The sequence below is a fragment of the Tribolium castaneum genome, chromosome 1, assembly GCF_031307605.1.
Source record: "Tribolium castaneum strain GA2 chromosome 1, icTriCast1.1, whole genome shotgun sequence".
In the NCBI taxonomy this organism is placed as follows: Eukaryota; Metazoa; Arthropoda; class Insecta; order Coleoptera; family Tenebrionidae; genus Tribolium; species Tribolium castaneum.
In genome coordinates, this window is record NC_087394.1 from 10,235,329 (window position 1) to 10,257,013 (window position 21,685).

Sequence of the window (21,685 nt, forward strand, 5' to 3'; positions counted from 1 at the left end):
TAAGTACATGAGATAAAAATGTTCTTTTGACTTTTTAGAGATTATTAAAATTAACAGAGAGTTAGGGCGGTTAAAAGTAAAGGTATAATATTAATAGATAAGTGACATTAATTATTTTTTAATTATTTACGAATTACGATTTTTAGCTCTCGAAATGTTATCAAAGGCGATGAACACGCTTCAGAGGGAAATACGGTTCGGTTTCACCTCAGGCGCATTTTGCAGTAATTTTAAATTGCAATAACATGGTGAGTCTTACAGATAACGAAATGATTCTTGCACCAAAAATTTATTTCAAGTATTAGCTTTATTTCGTCTCGATTATGTGGGATTCTATCTTTTAAATTAAAAAACTTTCTCGCATCTCGAAAATTTCACTACACAATTATGCAACGTTACAAGAAAATGTAATTTTTTTGGTTTTCCTTTATCAAAACTCAACCTTGTTAAACTACGTATAAATCTGCATTTATTGAAAATTTGTTTGCAAAAAAAACGGAGTTTTTAGCTTTATCCAGAAGGAAGATATGAGTATGTAAACGCAAAATGTGTCCAATTTTAGGTGTTTGCAAATTTTTAGCTAAAACGTCTTTGCAGCCCCTTCGCGAGGGTTGAAACAAAAAATTCTTAGTCTAAACATTTTTTAATACTCTTTCCTAACTTATATCAACAATGCAAGCTGTTCCACAACATTTCGATTTAAAGGTTTATCTGACTGCAAGCGCGCGCCTATGCACTAACCTTCGCCCATAAAATTTCCTCACACTGCTGATGAGTTTTCTTACGTGGTAAAATTAACACACGTATTTCTGATACACCCTGTACATCATTCATTGTTGCCAACTCAGTTTCAGGCCGCTTTGATGATAATGTATTAAATAAATGCTTTGTTATTATGAACTTGTTATTAGAGAAATTTCGCTAACATTGCTTCAAACACAATTTTTGGTATAAGTATTTTTGATACCGTTCAGGTGCGGAATATAAATGCATCACCGTGTATACGCCAGAACGTTTGATTAAAAACCTCAAAATAATAAAGTGGCTTTGAAATAAATTGAAGTGTCCACTAAATGTCACATTAATCAATTTCTAAAATATACACACACTTCCCAAGCCAGTGAACCATCACATTCAAATGGATTTTACGATGCAGCTTCGACGCGTCCCCTCAAAAACAAAAATAAAGTTGACAAATTCGAAAAAATCATGCAAGAAGCGAAAACAACAGAATTGCAGAAAGAACGACAAGTGTGTGTGTATGCCGATGCAGCTTAGCACCTTCGAATTTCCCCGAATTTGGAAAGAATTGCGTCTCAAAAACCAACTTTGCGACGGGATCGTCCGTTGTGCCGACGGCACCGAGTTCAAAATCCACCGAGCCATCCTCTCGGCAGCCAGTCCCTACTTCCGAGCCCTCTTCACCAACTCGATCAATCGGGGCCAGCCCGAGACCTACGAGGCCAATGTGAGCATTCCGGGCAAAATCTTTGCCCTGCTGCTCGATTTCGCCTACACGGGGACGTGCTCGATCAACTCCTCGAACGTGGAGAATTTGCTCAAGTTCGCCGACCGGTACGAGATCCTCGGAGTTGTGCAAATGTGCTGCAGGTATTTGCTGGGTATGTGGTGTTCGAGGGGAAAGTCACTCTGTTAAGTAACCATAAGTATCTTCAAATGTAGTTAAATTGTTTAAATTATTAGATAATTGTAATTCCAAAGCAAAAAAGTACTAGAAACAAATCAATATTACATTCAAATTAATTGATCTTCCCATGTATTCAAAAGTAAGGTAAGGTCGCTGTTTTTAACTGACAGCTTGACATTTCCAGTCGCCACAAGTAAAAAGTGTGTTTAATAAATTAACAAGTTATGGACCAATCGAACATTTATTCTTTTTACTATAGCGTTCTTACTTTTGAAAATTATACTAACTAACTGTAGCAAATTTGTTTTAAAAAGGTAAAAGACGAGACTTTTACTTAAAACAAAAGTAACTTTATTCCCAGGAATCTACAACAGGGTCATAAGTATTGTATTTTCTCTTTAACACTTATTGTTGATACGAAATACTTTATGTCCAAAGAGCATAATTTTTTTTTCACTGGCCACATTTCACAAGACTTTTTTCTCTACAGCCCGAGTCGGATAATACAGACTGATTCTTTTAGGGCCTACATTAGAAACTTTTTACCTTCTTATAAAGCTAGAACTTTAAGATTTTGAATACAATCCAAATCGACCATTTTAAGATCAATTAAATTTTTTCCATAATGGCTGAATTTCCGGAACTACGAGAAATTGGTGCCAACTTTGAAATTTTTATTGCATTTTTGAATTCGTTTCTTGAAACTGAGTAAAATTTACCCTAGTTGTTAGTACTGTCATAGTTTTTTATTTATGTCAATTTTTTGTTAAATTTTTCTTTAGCAAGGGTTTATCTAAGATATTACAGTCTTTGAACCTTTTGCAATAAATGAATAATTTTTTTTGCATTCGATAACCGAAGGTTTGAGGAGTTTTCTGGAATTTTTAAAATTGAAAACTGTCAAAATTCATGGCTAGTATGATTTTTTCAAAATTATGATTAAAAATGATGACCGTATTTTTTCAATGTCAATGAAAAGAACATCAATTTTTATGCAGAAAACAGAATTTTAGCTCATTATTTTCATTCTTAATTAAGCAAACTTTTGAAAAACACGATAAAATTGTGCTATTATTTAAAAAAAAATGTTCCATTTGTTCATCATTTTCATCCAAGAAAAGACTGACTGAGTTACTTTACACAATTCACTGAGATATAATAAACCATAATTAATTATTATTGTTTTACTGCTTATTCGATAATGAACCAGCTAAAAACTAAATAAAATATTGAAGTTTGAAAATTTTTGACCATTTTGCAAAGTCCACTTCATTAACTATGAAAATTACGAAGTAAAATCTGTTTTTTTTGTGATTTTTTTCAAAAACTGTAAGAGATAGGTATAGGATAAATTGATAAAGAAAGAAAATAGGGTCGTTCTATTTGATAAAACCGAGTTATAACAGTTTTTTGATACCCATTTAGAAAAAATCATACTAGCCATGAATTTTGGCAGTTGACAATTTTGAAAATTCTAGAAGATTCTTCAAACCTTCAATTATTAAATGCAGAAAAAATTATTCATTTATCGCAAAGGCTGTGATGTCTTAGATAAACCTTTGCAAATGAAAATTTTAACAAAAATTGACATATGTCAAAAACTATACTGATAAGTACCAATAACTTTGGTAAACTTTACTGAGCTTGAGAAGGTGAATTTAAATATGCAATAAAAATGTGTAGTTACTATTTAAAATTTCAAACTTGACGTCATTTTTTTGTAGTTCCGGAAACTCAGCCATTTTGAAAATAATTTATTTGAACTCAGAATGTTCGATTTAGAAAGTATACAAAATTTTAAAGCTCTAACTGTATTATAAGTTGAAAAGTTTTTAATGTAGGTCATAAGGAATTTATCCCGTATATGCTGCAAATCAGTTTAAAAAATATTACATAAAACGGCTGAGAAAAATAGTAGCTAAAATTCGATGCTATTAGCATAGTATTCTCCTCCTTAGTTCTTAGTGAATTGAAAATTTATTGATAAATCGGACGTTTTTTTATCATAGCGCTCTTACTTTTGGAAACTCCTCTAAAAACTGAAAATGTTTAAATCACAATTGCTTTTGTTTTGATAATAGCGACTTTAATTTTGAATTCATCGAAAAATGAGTTAATTTTGACTGTACATTTTACAGTTAAGTTTGGATCCCTACAATTAAATAGATACTATCTACTGTAGTTGCTGTGTACTGTGCATATCTGGCAAATTTGAATTTGAAAATTGTATTAGCTTTTTACTATTTTTTTTATTTTTCGGCAAAATTATTTCAAGTGTAGAGCTTGTCTTGATTTGTGTTTTATATTTCCCTGGTTATTAGTGTATTGTTTCGTTTTTGGATTTGAAGATTGTTTGTATTATTTTGACGGATCTGAGGACGTTTATAATTTAAATTAAGCGACACGTTTAAATTTCACACGTGACTTGATGAACAATCATTTTCGAACAGTGTGCACTTTAAGCTCGACTGACTTTTTTGTGAACTGTTCTTCTTACATACCTGGCATTTTAAGTTTGAAATCTACAAAATACACAGAGTGTAGGCATGCCTGCTAATTTCTTAGAGTTAATTTTCTTTGTGGTGCAGTCTGCTTTACCTATCTGTACAATATGAAAAAAATAAATAATAAATACACACACCAAGCTTTTTATTTTCCGTTTTTGTCTTATTTTGTAAAAAAATATTGTTTTTCATTATTTTTTGTGTTAAAATTTTAGATTAATTGTTAGCATGCTAATTATAAAGTAAGACAAGACCCGAAAGTCTTTTGTGTGTAATTATTGTAATTATAGATAACTTTTTTGTTTATTTTTTTATTTTTTTGTTATTATTTAATTTACTTGTATTTTTATATTTCATTACGATAAGAGACACCCAGAATTCGTGAAAAAAATGTTGCTGGCGGTAAAGAAAATGGTTTCATTACTTAAAAAACAATGATTTCATAACTTTTGGAATAATGTCAAAATGCAACATTTATGAAAACAAAATATATCATGCTGCCATAACAGTTAAAAAAGGAGTTCTAGATGTTCTAACTATTGTAATTAATAACTGATAACCAATTGAATTTCCAATTTGAGATCCTAGAACGTGTATTAAAATATAACAGCCCTTTAAAAAGTTGCAGTAGGATAAGCAAAACTGTGGATTGAATGATTTCAGCTTTTTCCACTACAATTTTGTTGATATTATTACATATTACAACAATTAGAAACATTGTCAAACAATATTTAATTGAGAGCTTAGTAGACATTAATAGATAAACTTTTCCATTTTTTTATACAGGTTTACACATGTTTAGTAGCAATATAAAATTAAACACTTAATTCCTCATTCTTTTTTAGCTAAGTTTATTATTAGTCATTATCTATTCATAAACATTACTCTGCCTCTACAGACTGAAAACGTAACACACAAAATTTATACCTATCTTATAAGCCATCAAAAAAAGAGATCGAAAAAATCGAATATTTTTTACGGTTTTTGATAGTAACACTGGTTTTCTGCTACGTATACAAAAATAAAAAAAAATAAAAATTTACAGAGAAAGCCTTCTAAGTTTTTTATTAAGTATTTTCTTAAAATAAACATATATAAAAAACAATTGCCCGTTATAAAATAAGGGATGATTACGAAGATAAAACTGTTTTTTTCTACTTTGGTTTCACAAATTGTTTATTGTGAAACTGAAAATAGTTTCTCAAAGAGAACTTTAATGCAACTCTTTCTAGTAAATTTTTAAGAGTTGTATTGGCAGTGCTGGGCTGGGTGTCATTAGTCATCACTGTAATTTGGTGTGTGATCTGTCAACAGCGTCAAGTCGTTTATTAATAAAGCCCGAACAATTAACAAAAATAAGAGGAAATAGTTTGAACAAAAACAAACAATAAAAATAGATAGCAGAAAAAATAGTATGTTATACTCGTTTTATAAGACTTAACTTAACTAACTCTTTTGTCGTGCTCCAAAACCATTCGTTCTACAATAGAACGTCTTATAAAACTCGTATAATAATATACTATTATTTTATTGTATTATTTTTTAATTTTTAACTTGGTTTTTTATTGTTTTTTTATTCCTATCTACCAGAGAGATAGATAAGTGTACTAACAAAAGGAGTAAAGAAAAATGGTAGTTGACATTTGAAAACATTAAAAAAAACGTCACTACTCGAAAACCATAGTCGTGGTGTCAAAATCTAGTATTTACAAAAATAAAATTGACTTGTTCAAGGTTTTTTGAAAAATGAAAAATTTTGTGCGTAACTCTTGATTGACTATTTTAAAAGTATAGGATAGGACTCCTGTTATTTACTTTTAAACAATTTACCTAAATGATGTATTTGACTAAATTAATAGATAGTTATTTGATAAACTAAGTTGTTAATGAAAATTAATTATTTCTCATCAAATGAGTTTATATAACATTTCATTATGAAGATGTGGTGAACTGTAAACCGTTTTTTTCAAAACTCATAAGCCCATTTAACTAATATAAAAAACAGGTGTATACATTTTTAAAAGTGACTTTCCCCTCAGTGGTGTTTTTCCAAAAGTTCCGTTTCCGATTTTGCCAATTGCAGATGAACTAAGTCCGACGAATTGCTTGGGAATTTTGCATTTTGCCAATCAGTATTTTTGCAGCGATTTGGTGAAGCGAGGGCAAAGATACGTCAAGCACAACTTTGCCAAGGTTTTGGGCGAAAGTAGCGAATTTGTCCATTTGGACAAAAACGAACTAAAGGAAATTATAAGTGACGATGAATTGAATATCAAACACGAAGAAATCGTATTTGATGCCATTATGAAATGGATCAATTTTTGCCCAAACAGTCGCAAGATTCATTTTTTTGAGCTGCTGAGATGTGTCAGATTTGGGAACATGTTAAGGGAGAATATTTTGATAATATCCAATCACCAGTTTGTCGAAGAAAAGTCTGAATGTAAGGAATACATGGAGAAAGTTGTGGCTCAGACTGAACTTGCTGCCTATCCCGGAAAAATTGACGTTAACAATATTTTATTTCGGCCAAGGATTTCCTACGATGTGCTTTTTGCAATCGGGGGTTGGAGTGCTGGAAGTCCGACGAATTTTGTCGAAACTTACGATATCCGAGCTGATCGTTGGCTGCTTTCTTCTGACACTGATTCCTTTCCGAGAGCTTACCATGGGTTGTGTACTTTGAATGGGATTATTTATGTGATTGGAGGCTTTGATGGTAACCAGTATTTTAACACAGTTCGGCGTTTTGATCCAGTGAACCACACCTGGAGTGAGTGTGCTTGTATGTACCACCATCGTTGTTATGTGAGTGTTGTAATGGCCGATAATAAGATATATGCCATGGGAGGGTACAATGGTAGAAGCAGAATGAATACGGCCGAGAAATATGATCCTAGCAAAAACCAATGGGAGATGATTCCTCCAATGCAGAAGCAACGGTCTGATGCCAGTGCTGCCACGCTTAACGAAAAAGTTCGTATTTTAAAATTACGGGGCTAAATCGCTTAATTTTCTGTAATTAAAAAAAATATGAGGGAGCTTCCAAAATTATTCCTTCTCTACTAAGTTGGTTTTAGATTAATTTAATTAAATTTAACTAGTTGACTATACTTGAAAAAATTGGAAGATGTTGAGTCTTATAACTTATAATATTCCTAATAATTTGAGAAAAAATCACGAATATAATAATTTTCACGAAAAAGATTAAATTTTTTTTTTAATGTTACAATGTTACAATTGTTGCTTCCATATTTTTCAAAACGCAGCAAATACCGTTAAAGATACAAAATAAAAATAAAATAAAAAAAACAAGTTTGTTTTAAAAAAGTCTGCAAGTATTTACCTTGAACGGTTTAGGCCCAGTGGCGGCGCCAGCATATTTTTTCGGAAACCCGGCTTTTTTTTAAGGATGGACAAGGTGAACACTGTCATAAAAAAAATTTTTTTATTTTTTATGTTTTTTCCAAAAACTCATATTTTGTAAAATAAATGATTTTCTGCTATGTAGGCTACAGACTGTTGTTTTGGGCTACTTTAATATGACTGCCATGCAATCAAATAATTTTTGGTTATTGACGGTTGTCGTGTTACTTGAATTTAGATTTGTTTCTGTAGCTCTTTTACAGTTTTTGTAACCTTCAGCAACAAAACCTATGGTAATAATTTGACTTTTTTGACGAAAATACGCTCTTCCTAAAATGTTTTAAAGAAGAAAGTTTATACTAAAAAGATTAATTTTTTTTAGCTCACCACTGCAATCAATTAAATAAAAAAAAAAGAAATGTTTTGCAAGTTGAATAACTTAAAATTTTAAATGGAATACGACCTTATTTTTTATTTTTGCATTTAAGAGACTTTTAAATTTTCTCTAAAGTCATTAACAGTTAAGCAATTCTTACAATTTACTCAAAACTAAAATGACGTTTAAAGTCAAATATTTTTTTATTTATTAACTTCAGATGTTATTTGAAATTTTATGTTTTTAGAATGACAATTTAAAGACTATTTAACTTTTTTAAGTTATTAATTTTTAACAAACTTAACTTTCTAGAGATAAACAGACTTTTAAGATTGAACTTTTTTCTTAAAAGCGGTGAAAATTTCACTTTTCTGGAATTCTTAGTGCTTGTGTATTGAATTTTTAAAAATTAAAAAAAAAATAAATTATTTCAAACACTAAGCAGAATCAACCAGTAAAATGTTTAGATCACAATCAACAGTATTAAAAATTACGGCCAAAAATGATTAAATTTTAGTATGATTAATTAAAAAAAAAACATAAAGCTTATATTGGATCTCATTTGTGAAACAAAACATCCTGTATACTTGAAAATAATTTTTGGTTATGCAAGAACTTTGTATCTACGGTCTTTGAAAAACAATAAATCAGTTTTTAACATTTACAGGTCAATAAAATGGACTTTACCAATTCGATGTTGTATCAAGTTTTTAATTTAAAACTACTTTTACTTTTCTACTTTAGTTCTCACAGAGGAGACTAAAGTATTGTTTTATTAGACATTTTATATTATTTTGTTTCCGATATCTTGTGCTCCATACACTACTTATTACACTACTATTTTAAATATTTAAATTAAGTTTGATAAAATATTTAGTATTTTTTTTTAATATTGCTGAATTGAAAGACATATCTGACTTTAAAATAAGTGGTTATTAATTATTACACATTCTGTTTTACAAAGTTAAATAAAAATTATTTAAAAAACTAGCCTTTGTTCAAATTATCAATTAATTAATTTATGACAAAAATTGTTCCAACCTTTTTTCACAAAGGTATGTTATCACAAAATAATAAGAGTAGTAATAAATTATCCCAAACAAAACAATTGTTTAATTTGTCATACAGGGTGTATCAGAAATACATGTTAATTTTACCACGTAATAAAACTCATCAAATACAACTGCACAACTTTTGTGCAGTCGAGCCGATCAGTGTTTAGTTTGTATTTATATTTATAATTAGTTTGTATTTATAGCAACATTTTTATTGCTGTTTTAAATTGTTTACCCATAGGCGGGTACACGTTTCATGTTGTGATCTTTTCTAAATTTTAAGTAAGTTTGCAAAAGTTTTTATGGAAAAATTTCAAATAGAAAAAAATGTTTTATTTGTTGAGCTCTTTTACCTGTTAAAATTAACACACGTGTTTCTGATACACCCTGTATCAACTCTGTTTATATTTAATAGAAAATATTTATCACAAAATATTTGTCAAAAAATTATAAAATAAATGTTTTGTTATTTCACTTAGCAAAATTGGTGGATGCGCCGTGAAAAATGGCCACTTAACATTAATATTTTTTTATTATTAGTTTCTTATTAATAGAATGCTTAATATCTATTACCATTTCTGTATTCAAACTATAAAATAAATGTTGTTATTTTACATAGCACAATTGGTGGATGCGCCGGGTAAAATGACCTCTTAACATTAATGTTTTTTTTATTATTAGTTTTTCATCAATAGAATATCTAATATCTTCAGTCTTAGTACTATTTTTGTAAATTCTGTAATGCTAGTGTGATATATTTCTACTTGTTAATATAATTTTATTAATAAAATTAATAGTTATAAATTATTCAAGCACTTTAAAAAATTGTTTGCTAGTGTAGTTTATACGTTTCAATGAGAGATCTAATCATTAATAACATTTACGCTTTTATAAACTCTATTTAAAAAAAATATTTTATAAAATGCCACGCTTAGCGAAAAAGTTCGTTTTTTAAAATTACGGGGCTAAATCGCTTGATTTTCTGTTATTAAAAAAAATATGAGGGAGCTTCCAAAATTATTCCTTCTCTACTAAATTGGTTTTAGATTAATTTAATTAAATTTAACTAGTTGACTATACTTGAAAAAATTGGAAGATGTTGAGTCTTATAACTTATAATATTCCTAATAATTTGAGAAAAAATCACGAATATAATAATTTTCACGAAAAAGATTAAATTTTTTTTAATGTTACAATGTTACAATTGTTGCTTCCATATTTTTCAAAACGCAGCAAATACCGTTAAAGATACAAAATAAAAATAAAATAAAAAAAACAAGTTTGTTTTAAAAAATTCTGCAAGTATTTACCTTGAACGGTTTAGGCCCATTGGCGGCGCCAGCATATTTTTTCGGAAACCCGGCTTTTTTTTTAAGGATGGACAAGGTGAACACTGTCATAAAAAATTTTTTTTTATTTATTATTTTTTTTCCAAAAACTCATATTTTGTAAAATAATGATTTTCTGCTATGTACGCTACAGACTGTTGTTTTGGGCTACTTTAATATGACTGCCATGCAATCAAATAATTTTTGGTTATTGACGGTTGTCGCGTTACTTGAATTTAGATTTGTTTCTGACACGAAGTTCACTATTGTCACTTAACTCACTAAACTCTTAGCTATGTGTTTCGTTTGTCTTTTTAGTTTGTTTTACTATTATTGTTTCAATTGATTAACAAAAAAAAATATCAAATTTGAACTTTTCAAATGATACCAACAGTGTAATAACTAATAAGACTTTGTAAATAAATGAGATTTGTCTAACCTAACAATAAGATCGTAAAATTCTTGAAGCAATCGGTTTATAAAAGGAAAATTATTTCTTTTTTTTGGGCGTAAGAATTGAAATCTACATTCCAAAAGTACGAGTATATTGAATCAACTTTTGAATTTGCGGCAACAGACAAAAAGTGAAATTTTGTAAACCAGTGTAATTTTTTTATTTTGTTTTTGGTAAAGTAATGTTTCTAACTATACATGGTGTTTGAGAGAGTTGGTAAAGTTGTATTTAGCTGTTGACATTAATGTTTTTAGACTAAACTGTTTTGCATATTTTTTAAATAATTTGACTTTTTTGACGAAAATACGCTCTTCCTAAAATATTTTAAAGAAGAAAGTTCATACTAAAAAGATATATTTTTTTAGCTCACCACTGCAATCAAAATAAAAAAGTCAAATAAAAAAAATGTGTTGCAAGTTGAATAACTTAAAATTCTAAATGGAATACGACCTTAGTTTTTTATTTTTGCATCTAAGGGACTTTTAAATTCTCTCTAAAATTATTAACAGCTAAGTAATTTACTCAAAACTAAAATGACGTTTAGAGTCAAATATTTTTTTATTTATTAACTTCAGATGTTATTTGAAATTTTATGTTTTTAGAATGACAATTTAAAGACTATTTAAGTTTTTTAAGTTATTCAATTTTTAACAAACTTAACTTTCTACAGATAAACAGACTTTTAAGATTGAACTTTTTTCTTAAAAGCGGTGAAAATTTCACTTTTCTGGAATTCTTAGTGCTTGTGTATTGAATTTTTAAAAATTAAAAAAAAAATCAAATTATTTCAAACACTAAGCAGAATCAACCAGTAAAATGTTTAGATCACAATCAACAGTATTAAAAATTACGGCCAAAAATGATTAAATTTTAGTATGTTTAATTAAAAAAAAAACATAAAGCTTATATTGGATGTCATTTGTGAAACAAAACATTCTGTATACTTGAAAATAATTTTTGGTTATGCAAGAACTTTGTATCTACGGTCTTTGAAAAACAATAAATCAGTTTTTAACATTTACAGGTCAATAAAATGGACTTTACCAATTCGATGTTGTATCAAGTTTTTAATTTAAAACTACTTTTACTTTTCTACTTTAGTTCTCACAGAGGAGACTAAAGTATTGTTTTATTAGACTTGTGCTCCATACACTACTTATTACACTACTATTTTAAATATTTAAATTAAGTTTGATAAAATATTTAGTAATTTTTTTTTAATATTACTGAATTGAAAGACATATCTGACTTTAAAATAAGTGGTTATTAATTATTACACATTCTGTTTTACAAAGTTAAATAAAAATTATTTAAAAAACTAGCCTTTGTTCAATTATCAATTATCAATTAATTAATTTATGACAAAAACTGTTCCAACCTTTTTTCACAAAGGTATGTTATCACAAAATAATAAGAGTAGTAATAAATTATCCCAAACAAAACAATTGTTTAATTTGTCATACAGGGTGTATCAGAAATACGTGTTAATTTTACCACGTAATAAAACTCATCAAATACAACTTCACAACTTTTGTGCAGTCGAGCCGATCAGTGTTTAGTTTGTATTTATATTTATAATTAGTTTGTATTTATAGCAACATTTTTTATTGTTGTTTTAAATTGTTTACCCATAGGCGAGTAAACGTTTCATGTTGTGATCTTTTCTAAATTTTAAGTAAGTTTGCAAAAGTTTTTATGGAAAAATTTCAAATAGAAAAAATGTTTTATTTGTTGAGCTCTTTTACCTGTTAAAATTAACACACGTGTTTCTGATACACCCTGTATCCACTCTGTTTATATTCAATAGAAAATATTTATCACAAAATATTTGTCAAAAAATTATAAAATAAATGTTTTGTTATTTCACTTAGCAAAATTGGTGGATGCGCCGGGAAAAATAGCCACTTAACATTAATATTTTTTTATTATTAGTTTCTTATTAATAGAATGCTTAATATCTATTACCATTTCTGTATTCAAACTATAAAATAAATGTTGTTATTTTACATAGCACAATTGGTGGATGCGCCGGGTAAAATGACCTCTTAACATTAATGTTTTTTTTATTATTAGTTTTTCATCAATAGAATATCTAATATCTTCAGTCTTAGTACTATTTTTGTAAATTTTGTAATGCTAGTGTGATATATTTCTACTTGTTAATGTAATTTTATTAATAAAATTAATAGTTATAAATTATTCAAGCACTTTAAAAAATTGTTTGCTAGTGTAGTTTATACGTTTCAATAAGAGATCTAATCATTAATAACATTTACGCTTTTATGAACTCTATTTAAAAAAAATATTTTATAAAATGCGACGTTGGCGTTTCTATAGTTATAAATATGTTTCGTGAAAAAATAAGGTTCGAAAAATTTTTTCTTACAAAAACTTTAAATTCTTTTATCACTACCCAAAAAATGGTTTCAGACGTTTGAATCAGTTTGTACAGTTTTCGATTTTTTTAAACTTAGACGAAAAAAAAAACGGATTTAATAAAACCCTTGAGGACCGGAACGTTTTATTTGTATGTCGTGTAGTATCCTGATGTTAGGTATCCGAATTTAAAATAGAATTTTCTGATATTACTTAATAAAAGAAAACGAATTGCAGATTTACATAGTTGGGGGCTTTAATGGCCAGGAAGTGATGCGATCCGCCGAAGTCTTCGATATCAAAACCAACCAATGGTCTTACATCCCCCAAATGATATCGGCGCGTTCCGGCGTCTCTTTGGTGGTTTACGACAACACCCTGTATGCACTGGGGGGTTTCAACGGCTACGTGAGACTCACAAGTGGCGAGAAATACGTCCCTGGCGAGTCTCCCTGGTGGACGGAAATCTCCGAAATGATGACACCTCGCAGTAATTTTGCCACAGTTATCCTGGATGACTACATCTACGTCATCGGAGGGTTCAACGGTGAGTGAAGAACTGCAACAAAATTTGATATCCTTCGGATATCAAGTTTTGGTGAGTTGCTGTCTTCCTGCAATTCCTGGTACAATTTCTAGACAACTTCGTGTCAGGTTCGTCGACTATCAACTTCGTGGAGTATTACGATCCGGAAGCGGATGACTGGTATGATGCCTCACCGATGAATTTGAACAGATCGGCTTTGAGTGCTTGCGTCATTAGTGGATTGCCGAATACCGAAGATTATTCGATACTGGGGCGGAGTCAACAGGAATGGGGACAAGGAGCTGAGATTGGCTCAAATTAATGTGTTCGAAGAGTGAAAATGTGTGGTTCTTGCCTTTTTTATTTATACTTGTTTATTTTTTAAATTTGCCAGTTTTATACAATAAAATATTACATTTTGAACCTCTTTTATTCACACTGAATGAAACGTAGAAGGCAGTAAGCGAAATGACAGTGACATTAAATCGCATGCAATGCAATGAACCTTATTTTTGTACTTTTATAATTCTGCTCAAGTTATGGATTCGGAACCAAAAAACAAAGTTGTTGTTGGTGTACCAGCTAAAACTTTATCTTCGCAAGGATATGCTATTTGGTATGTACCAGTTTTTCCTATAAATTAATTGTAATAGAAAGTGATAAATTGGATAATACTTCTTTCATCCAACATAATTGATGCTACTAATGAGGTTGTCTTCGACTGACAATTTGAATGAATAGTTTACTTTTTTGATATAATCAAGTGTTAAAAAAATATTTTTTTTATTTTTCTATTCGATGCGTTAGACGGTGTCGAGGTGAATTAAGGAACTGCAAAATTGCAGTTCTCGTTCGCAATATATTTAAAATAATTAGTTAAGTACTCCTGTAATTTTAATTTTTTTAAATTGTTTTATTTTTCGTAGAAGTATAATTCTTATTTATGCCTAGACCAAAGAATCGTTTTGGTATTATGATATTTTTACTAGATATTAAACTTAAATTATTTCAACAAACACCAAGTAACAGAAAGCTGCTGATTTCTAATTACTATTCGGAAATAAAATTAACTAGACGCCCTCTGGTGATGACTTTTGAACTATGTCGAAAACAGTAAAGAAATTTTCGTAATGCCACATTTAACTGACATTTAATGAATTGTTCAACAATTTTGCGTGTATAGTGTTAATTACTTACAATAGAAAGAATTACTTTAAATGTACGTGGTGGTAAATCCTAACGTTGACTTTGGTTCTGTAGGTTTTCGTGGTATAAAGTGTTTATTGTTGGAACTTGAAAGTGGATAAAAAGTGAAAAATATTTAAATTTTGATTACAAAGTGTTATCAAACAGTTGTCTAATTAAAGATTATAAGTAATGGATCACAGCGAACACAAAGTTTGGCTCAAGAAACCAATAAATTAGTGAAGTGTTATGAATTTTAGGTTAGAATTTTCCACTGAAAAAATCATGAAATGCTGCGGTAAATCTACAAAACTACAATAAAGATTAACAACTGCTGATATATTTAAACGTAAATTATGCCAAAAGGTAGGCTTTTCAATGTCTTTGTAATAATTTTCCAATAAAGAAAGTGAACCAAACAGTCATTCGTTATTTGTGTTTTCCTCGTCATCTCTCATTTGTCAACATAAGTTTCTTGCATCAAAGATGCAATAATTATTCCGCATAGGCAATGCAATAATTGTGAAGCCCCAAAATTCGTACAACGCTCAAAATATCCGAATAAACAATTTCCCGCCATTTATGGTTACTGTTTTCGACCTAGCTCAGTGGCGCCCCCAACGGTAATTTTACTTCCGAATTATAAATGATTTTTTTTTTCAAATTACATTAATTTTAAAATGTGATGATAAACATCTTGTTTTATTTTTAAATATTAAAATAAAATTACGAATACAAAAATTGTAAAACCATAGTCACCTTCCTTAATAGATTGAAAAACAAATAAAATATTGCTAAAGAGTGAAAAACTTTAGTTTTAATTCACAGTTTAGTAGATTTTTTTGTAAACTGATTGAGTTCTATGGTATTCTAAGTTTATGAGTTTAATATCAAAACGAATACAACTGCTCTGTCAATTTCAAGGATCCTGCTTAGGTTTTGACTGTTTATTTGCAGAAATATGATTTGTTTTACTAAAATTGTTACTAATAAAATTATAATAATCAAATCATATTTATTTGCGCCACAAGCGAATTTTGTGTTGCGTTCTCAAATGTTTTAGTCTTCATTTATGTATCAAGCCTTAAATCAAGAAATTAAACACTTTAAAAAAGTGTAGTAGTAATGATAGCTAAAACCTTTTTTACTAAATAAATAATTTAATTTACGACTTTATATTTTTTTGTCAAAGGCATAATATAAAGTGCGAGTTAAATGATAAGAAACTCGTACTTTATTTTATGCTAAGGTAGTGCGTATCTGATTGGCGTTGCTATGTTTTAACTGAAGTTTAAATTTATCTCTCCGTTAAATATGTTTCCAGAAACTGGGTCTTCACTCAACTATTAATTTTATTTTTTTATGTTAAATTACCTACATATTATGAATTTAATTTGTCGAAGTCAGTTACATAAATCTAGGTAATTTTTTAATCAGTTACAATTACAACGAATTTTATTTTTGTGTAAAATTTCATTATAACCTATAACCCAAAACAAAAACCGTTTTTTTTTATTTTCCTGTCCTGACACATTTTAACATCTATCAAATTTATTTGATATCCGTTTCAAAACTATAAAAACGCTAATGTCGCATTTTCTCTGGAAATTAATAAAATTTAAAAAATATAATTTTAGTTGTATTAACCTTATTTAAAAAATAATTCGGTAAAATGCGACATGGGTGTTTTATAGTTTTGAAACAGCTAATAAAGATTAGAAGTAAATTATTGGAAACTTGTTAATAAAAATTAACAAATAAATTTAATTTAACAACAAATAAAACATAGAGCGGTTTATAGAAGCGTCATTAATTTAAACAGCGATTAAATGCATGATTAAATGATCAGGCGACCAAATTGAAGCATTTTGATTGTTTTTGATTGTTTACCTTCGAATGCTAAAGTTGCCTCTGTAGATCTTATCCAAGCTAAAAAAAACTGATCCAAATGAAATTCACTTTTTGTTTTTTTTTTTTGATAATAAATTGTAGTTTAATTGTTGATATTACAGTTGTAGGTTTTTTGTTAATTTAACGTTAGGTAGTTAATTAATTTTTGATATTTGTTTTTTAATTTGAGCAAAAAAAAATTTCCTCATGTGATGCGATAATTTAACCGGTGAGTGTATAAATGATTTGTTAAATTGAGTTGTTTTCTTCATTAATTAATTGAGTTCAGAGATATTTCAATCCGAATTTTTAAGTTAAATGAGATTACTAAATAAAACTAAATTTCTTTTGATAAAAATAAAACATAAATAATAAAAAAAACGCCACCAACATGGGTAATAAAATAAATAACATCAGAGGATTTTTTTTGGATTAGGTAGTTCAAAAAGGAAATGTTTTGTTTTACTAATTAGCAACAATTAGCAACAGAACATTTTCACTGATACCTTGTAACCCTTAAATTGACAGAATTATTCAAAAGTTTTATCACATTTTTCATTCCATTTACGTGGAAGCAGAATCGCTTGCCTCTCATTTTCTTCAAAAACACTTTCAGCGATCATCTTCGTCTGATAAAATTCTATTTGTTTAATTTGTTGTCATGCGTTCCTACGGTTCACTTTTATAGGCAACTATGGTAAAGGTTCTAGAAAAACAATGTATGTTAAAATGTTCTTAGGTTTTCCCAGTTTTCCAATTAAGGATACAAAAAATAGCATATTTAACTCATAAGAAAAGTACACACACCAGAAAAGTCTAGGGATATTAGTAATTTTCTGAATAATGATGTAATAAATGAAACTTTTGGCGTTTTTTTTAAATGAATTGTAATTTTTTAACGTAAATTTCAAAGATTCCATGAAAATCACTTTGTTTGTAATTGTTGCAACTAAAAAAAAATAAAAATAAAAACTGTTGTTTCCAACTTAACCAAATTTCTGATTTACTGTGGCTAGGTCAATCTTCTGACTTAACAGTCATTGAAGTCGTCTAAAATACCTTTCAACTGTTTTTTTAACGTCACACAAGAACAAGTTAGAAATAACAGTTTTCATTTTAATTTTTTTTTAATTGTAACAATGACAAACAGTCATTTTCATGGAATCTTTAAAATCTACGCTAATAAATAATAATTCGTTTCAAAAAATTGCCAAAAATTTCATTTATTACATCATTATTCAGCAAAATTACTAATATCCCTAGACTTTTCTAAAGTGTGTAGTTAACTATCTGTTGTCACTCGATAGTAGCAAACCACTACTTTTCTTTACTTATTATAGGTTTTTTATTATAGGTTTAGCCCGATAAAGCAAAAACTTAAGAAATTAAACACATTATAAAAGTGTAATGATAGCTAAAACCTTTTTTACCAAATAATGAATTAAACTTAAGGCTTTATATTTTTCTGCCAAAGACAAAATAAAATAAGTTTTTTTGTATCATTTAGGTACGATTTATGGTACAATTAAACTTCAGTTAAATTTTATCTCTCCGTTAGTTGCTAAGGTAGTGCGTATCCGATTGGCGTTGCTATGTTTTAACTGAAGTTTAAATTTATTTCTACGTTAAATATGTTTCCAGAAACTGTGAAATTACCTACATGTTATGAATTTAATTTGGCAAATTCAATTACATAAATCTAGGTAATTTTTATTACAATCACAACGAGTTTTATTCTTTTGTAAAATTTCATAATAAAGTATAACCCAAAACCGGTTCTTTTGACTGTCCTGTCCTAACACATCTTAACATTTATCGAATTTATCTATTATCCGTTTTAAAACTATAAAAACACCAATGTCGCATTTTCTTTAAAAATTTGCTGTTATAAATTATTTATGCATTTAAAAAAAATAATAGCTAGTGCACTTCATATTTTCAATGAGAGATCTAATCATTAATATATAAATTAATTAATTAATAAATAGATATTAGATATAAATTATTTACGGCCGGTTTATAGAAAGCTTTGTTAAAATTTAATTCGTTGTTAATCACATTTGTTCAATTTGGTCCCATGTTAAGTTAATCACGCATTTGATTGCGAATAAAATTAATGACGCTTCTACAATGTGTTTTTAAATGATTTTCAACTAGTCGTCTGTAAATTTCTCATGTAAAATCAGAAAATGCCGCTTCATGGAACCTTCATGGAACTAATGATAGGCATTTAGACATCGAACTCTATTTATTAAATCTCCAATTCGGAAATAAGCTTCGATAATAAAAGTGTTTTTTTTTGAACATTGTAACAATTAAGTTGCATTTTAACGAAAATTTTAAAAGAAATAAATTGAATTTTACAACTGACAGATTTAACATTTATTTACAGAGGATTCAATTGAGCAGAGCAGCGCAAATTCTTTTGTATGTAAACCAGTTTCAAAGTTAACTAGATGAGAATCATTTAAAAACACATTGTATAAACCGATCCTGAGTTTTTTTTTCTGGAAGCTTGTTAATAAAAATTATGGGCCAGTTTATAGAAGCATCAATAATTTAATCTACGATTAAATGCGTGATTAAATGATCAGGTGACCAAATTGAAGCATTTTTATTTGTGTATGCGGGATTAACTTTTAACATCGTGTTAAATTTTAATAGAGGTTTCTACAAACCGAATCTATTAGCTGTTTTAAAACTATAAAAACGCCAACGTCGCATTTTCTCTGAAAATTAGCTGTTATAAATTATTCATGCATAAAAAAATAATTGCTAATGTAATTTATACTTTCAGTGAGAGAGTAATAACTATTTTACAACTTTATTTGGCAACTATGTTAAAGATTCTAGAAAAACAATTTGTGTTAAAATATTCTTAGGTCTATCACTATCACTCAATAGTAGTAACCCACCGCTTTTCTTTACTTATTAATACTATTTTTCATGATGAATCCTTTTTTAGTTTTTTCCCAGAGCAGCCTCCAAGGGTAAGCTTTCCATTTATTAACCAGCTATTGACTTTAACATTTAGAAAATTGTCGATGTCCCCGCCCAAGAAAACGAGGAAGTGTTTAAAAAAACTGAAGTAAAAAAAGTTGAAGCTGAAACTATCCCATTAGGAAATGTAAGCCCCAGTTTTATTAACTTACAACCATCAAACATTTAATATTTTATAGGTCAAGTACATAAGACTTCACTGGAGGAACCGAATAACCTACGTGATCGGCTTCATGGCCTTCACTCTCTCCCTAAACAACGCCTACCACTTCCCTATGAACATTTACCGGTATCAATTAACCAATCGTCTTCCCCAAAACAGTGTGATTTCAGGTACGGCGGTAATTTTTTTATCCCTTACACCGTTGTCACGATATTCGTTGGCTACCCTCTGCACGTGTTGCAAACTTCCATGGGCCAATACAGCCAACGTGGGGTGCTATGGATGTGGGAATGCGCCCCTTTTTGCTGTGGGGTCGGAGTGGCAATGGTCCTAGCCTGCTTCCTTGTGGCTTTGTACCACAACATTTTCGCCGCTTACGCCCTGGTTTATTTCGCCCATTGCTTCCACTTGGTCCTTCCATGGACCTACTGCAGCGAGGTGGAGGACGCCGATGCCCACGCGTGCGCGCCCCCATCATGGTACATCTCCCAGAACATCAACTTATCCTCACAGGAGTACTTCTACAACGTTGTGGTCGACACCAACGACAAGTCGCATTACTTGTGGTCGTTGGGCTCGATTAAGTGGTGGCTGGTCCTGTCCTTGGCTTTCTCATGGGTTGTTTGCTACATTGCCGTCCTTCGCAGTGTTCGATCGATTGGGAAAATTTGCATTTTCATTATTATTTTGTCGTACTTTACGCTCCTGACGCTGATTATTGTGGCGCTTCAGTTGAAACAGTTTGGGAAATTTTCGGAGGTTCTTTCCGGGGTTAAGGGGTACGTGTCTTGGTGGAATTTTGAGATGTGGTGTGTGGCCACGATTCAGGTGATTGTTGAGCTGGGCTTGTGTTATGGCATTCCCATAACTTACGCTTCCTTTTGCCATTTTCGGAACAACTACCAAACCGATTCGCTTATTCTGTGCTCGATGAACTATTTGCATTCTTTGATTTTTTTCTTCATATTTTTTTCGTTTATGGTTCGGTATTCGTGCGATACGAAGGATTTTCTTCGCCGATTGCCCGAGAACACGATCGAGATGGTTTACATCATGTATTCGGAAGCTTTTGCTAATTTACCCGGGAGCCAGATTTGGTGCATGATTTTTTTCCTTATGCTGTTTTTTATGCTAATTGGGACACAAATTGCGTTTCTTGAAGCTATCATGACTGCGATTTACGACAATTTCGTTTACTTGTCCAAAGCTCGTCCGTGTATCAATTTTCTGGTTTGTGGCGGTTTGGCTCTGCTGAGTGTTGTGTTCTGTTTCAGCAACGGTTTGTATCAGGCTGTCTTCGTGGGTTCTTTTCCCATTTGGATCACTGTGCTTCCGCTTTCGATTTTATTTGTCGTAGGGATTTTGTTTGTTTACGGCTTGAATCAGTATTTTCGGGACATGAACTTGATTCAGAAAGATAGAAACAACTTGAAGTTGAAATTTTTTTTGTTTGCTTTGTTGGCTGTTTTAATTTTTGCTTTGTTTATTGTGACAATTGTAAGGCCGGTGAATACGTTGAGTGGTGATCAGAATTATGATTTCACACATGTTGTTATAATGTGGTTTGTTTATGCGGTGTTTATTGGTGTAATTATCGTATTTGCTTTTTTGTGGACTATGCATTGTAGAGTTGCACGGAAGCAGGTGTTCGGTTCGTCGGTTTCTTGGATGAGGTTTTATAATGAGAGGGCTGAGGCTAGAGGACAGTTTAGTTACGAGTATGTGCCTTCGTATGTTTGGGGGTGGAATTCACATTAATAAAGCAACATTTTTAATAACTAATTTGTTGTTTTAATATACAACCTAATCCCGAA

General features: G+C 29.8%; 2 protein-coding genes across 4 annotated transcripts; both read left to right on the forward strand.

Annotated features, from left to right (window-relative positions):
- Positions 1–1,033: 1,033 nt before the first annotated feature.
- LOC661075 (kelch-like protein 10) lies at positions 1,034–14,056 on the forward strand. 2 transcript variants are annotated; one of them, XM_967261.5, is made up of 4 exons: positions 1,034–1,622; positions 6,236–7,128; positions 13,345–13,654; positions 13,762–14,056. In XM_967261.5, the coding sequence occupies exons 1-4, from the start codon at positions 1,139–1,141 to the stop codon at positions 13,953–13,955; spliced, it is 1,881 nt and encodes a 626-aa protein (XP_972354.3). In that variant the 5' UTR covers positions 1,034–1,138; the 3' UTR covers positions 13,956–14,056. The 2 variants fall into 2 exon arrangements, with proteins under 2 accessions (XP_972354.3, XP_008198985.2); XM_008200763.3 differs by having other exon boundaries at positions 1,035–1,622; positions 13,747–14,056.
- A 32-nt stretch (positions 14,057–14,088) lies between these two features.
- Positions 14,089–21,653, forward strand: LOC103314489 (sodium-dependent neutral amino acid transporter B(0)AT2). 2 transcript variants are annotated; one of them, XM_064358278.1, is made up of 5 exons: positions 14,089–14,249; positions 19,674–19,698; positions 19,743–19,835; positions 19,888–19,997; positions 20,042–21,653. In XM_064358278.1, exons 1-5 carry the CDS (start codon positions 14,173–14,175, stop codon positions 21,627–21,629), a joined length of 1,893 nt encoding a protein of 630 aa, XP_064214348.1. In that variant the 5' UTR covers positions 14,089–14,172; the 3' UTR covers positions 21,630–21,653. The 2 variants fall into 2 exon arrangements, with proteins under 2 accessions (XP_064214348.1, XP_064214351.1); XM_064358281.1 differs by having other exon boundaries at positions 20,135–21,653.
- Positions 21,654–21,685: the final 32 nt, after the last annotated feature.

What these genes read in the sequence shown, in the direction of transcription:
- LOC661075 (XM_008200763.3), top strand. Translation starts at nt 1,139, where the DNA reads ATGGATTTTACGATGCAGCTTCGACGCGTCCCCTCAAAAACAAAAATA. An exon ending in GTGCTGCAGGTATTTGCTGG is followed by an intron (nt 1,623 to 6,235) that starts GTATGTGGTGTT and finishes TGCCAATTGCAG; the next exon opens with ATGAACTAAGTCCGACGAAT. An exon ending in CTGCCACGCTTAACGAAAAA is followed by an intron (nt 7,129 to 13,344) that starts GTTCGTATTTTA and finishes AACGAATTGCAG; the next exon opens with ATTTACATAGTTGGGGGCTT.
- LOC103314489 (XM_064358278.1), top strand. Translation starts at nt 14,173, where the DNA reads ATGGATTCGGAACCAAAAAACAAAGTTGTTGTTGGTGTACCAGCTAAA. An exon ending in TCGCAAGGATATGCTATTTG is followed by an intron (nt 14,250 to 19,673) that starts GTATGTACCAGT and finishes ATCCTTTTTTAG; the next exon opens with TTTTTTCCCAGAGCAGCCTC. An exon ending in AAACTATCCCATTAGGAAAT is followed by an intron (nt 19,836 to 19,887) that starts GTAAGCCCCAGT and finishes AATATTTTATAG; the next exon opens with GTCAAGTACATAAGACTTCA.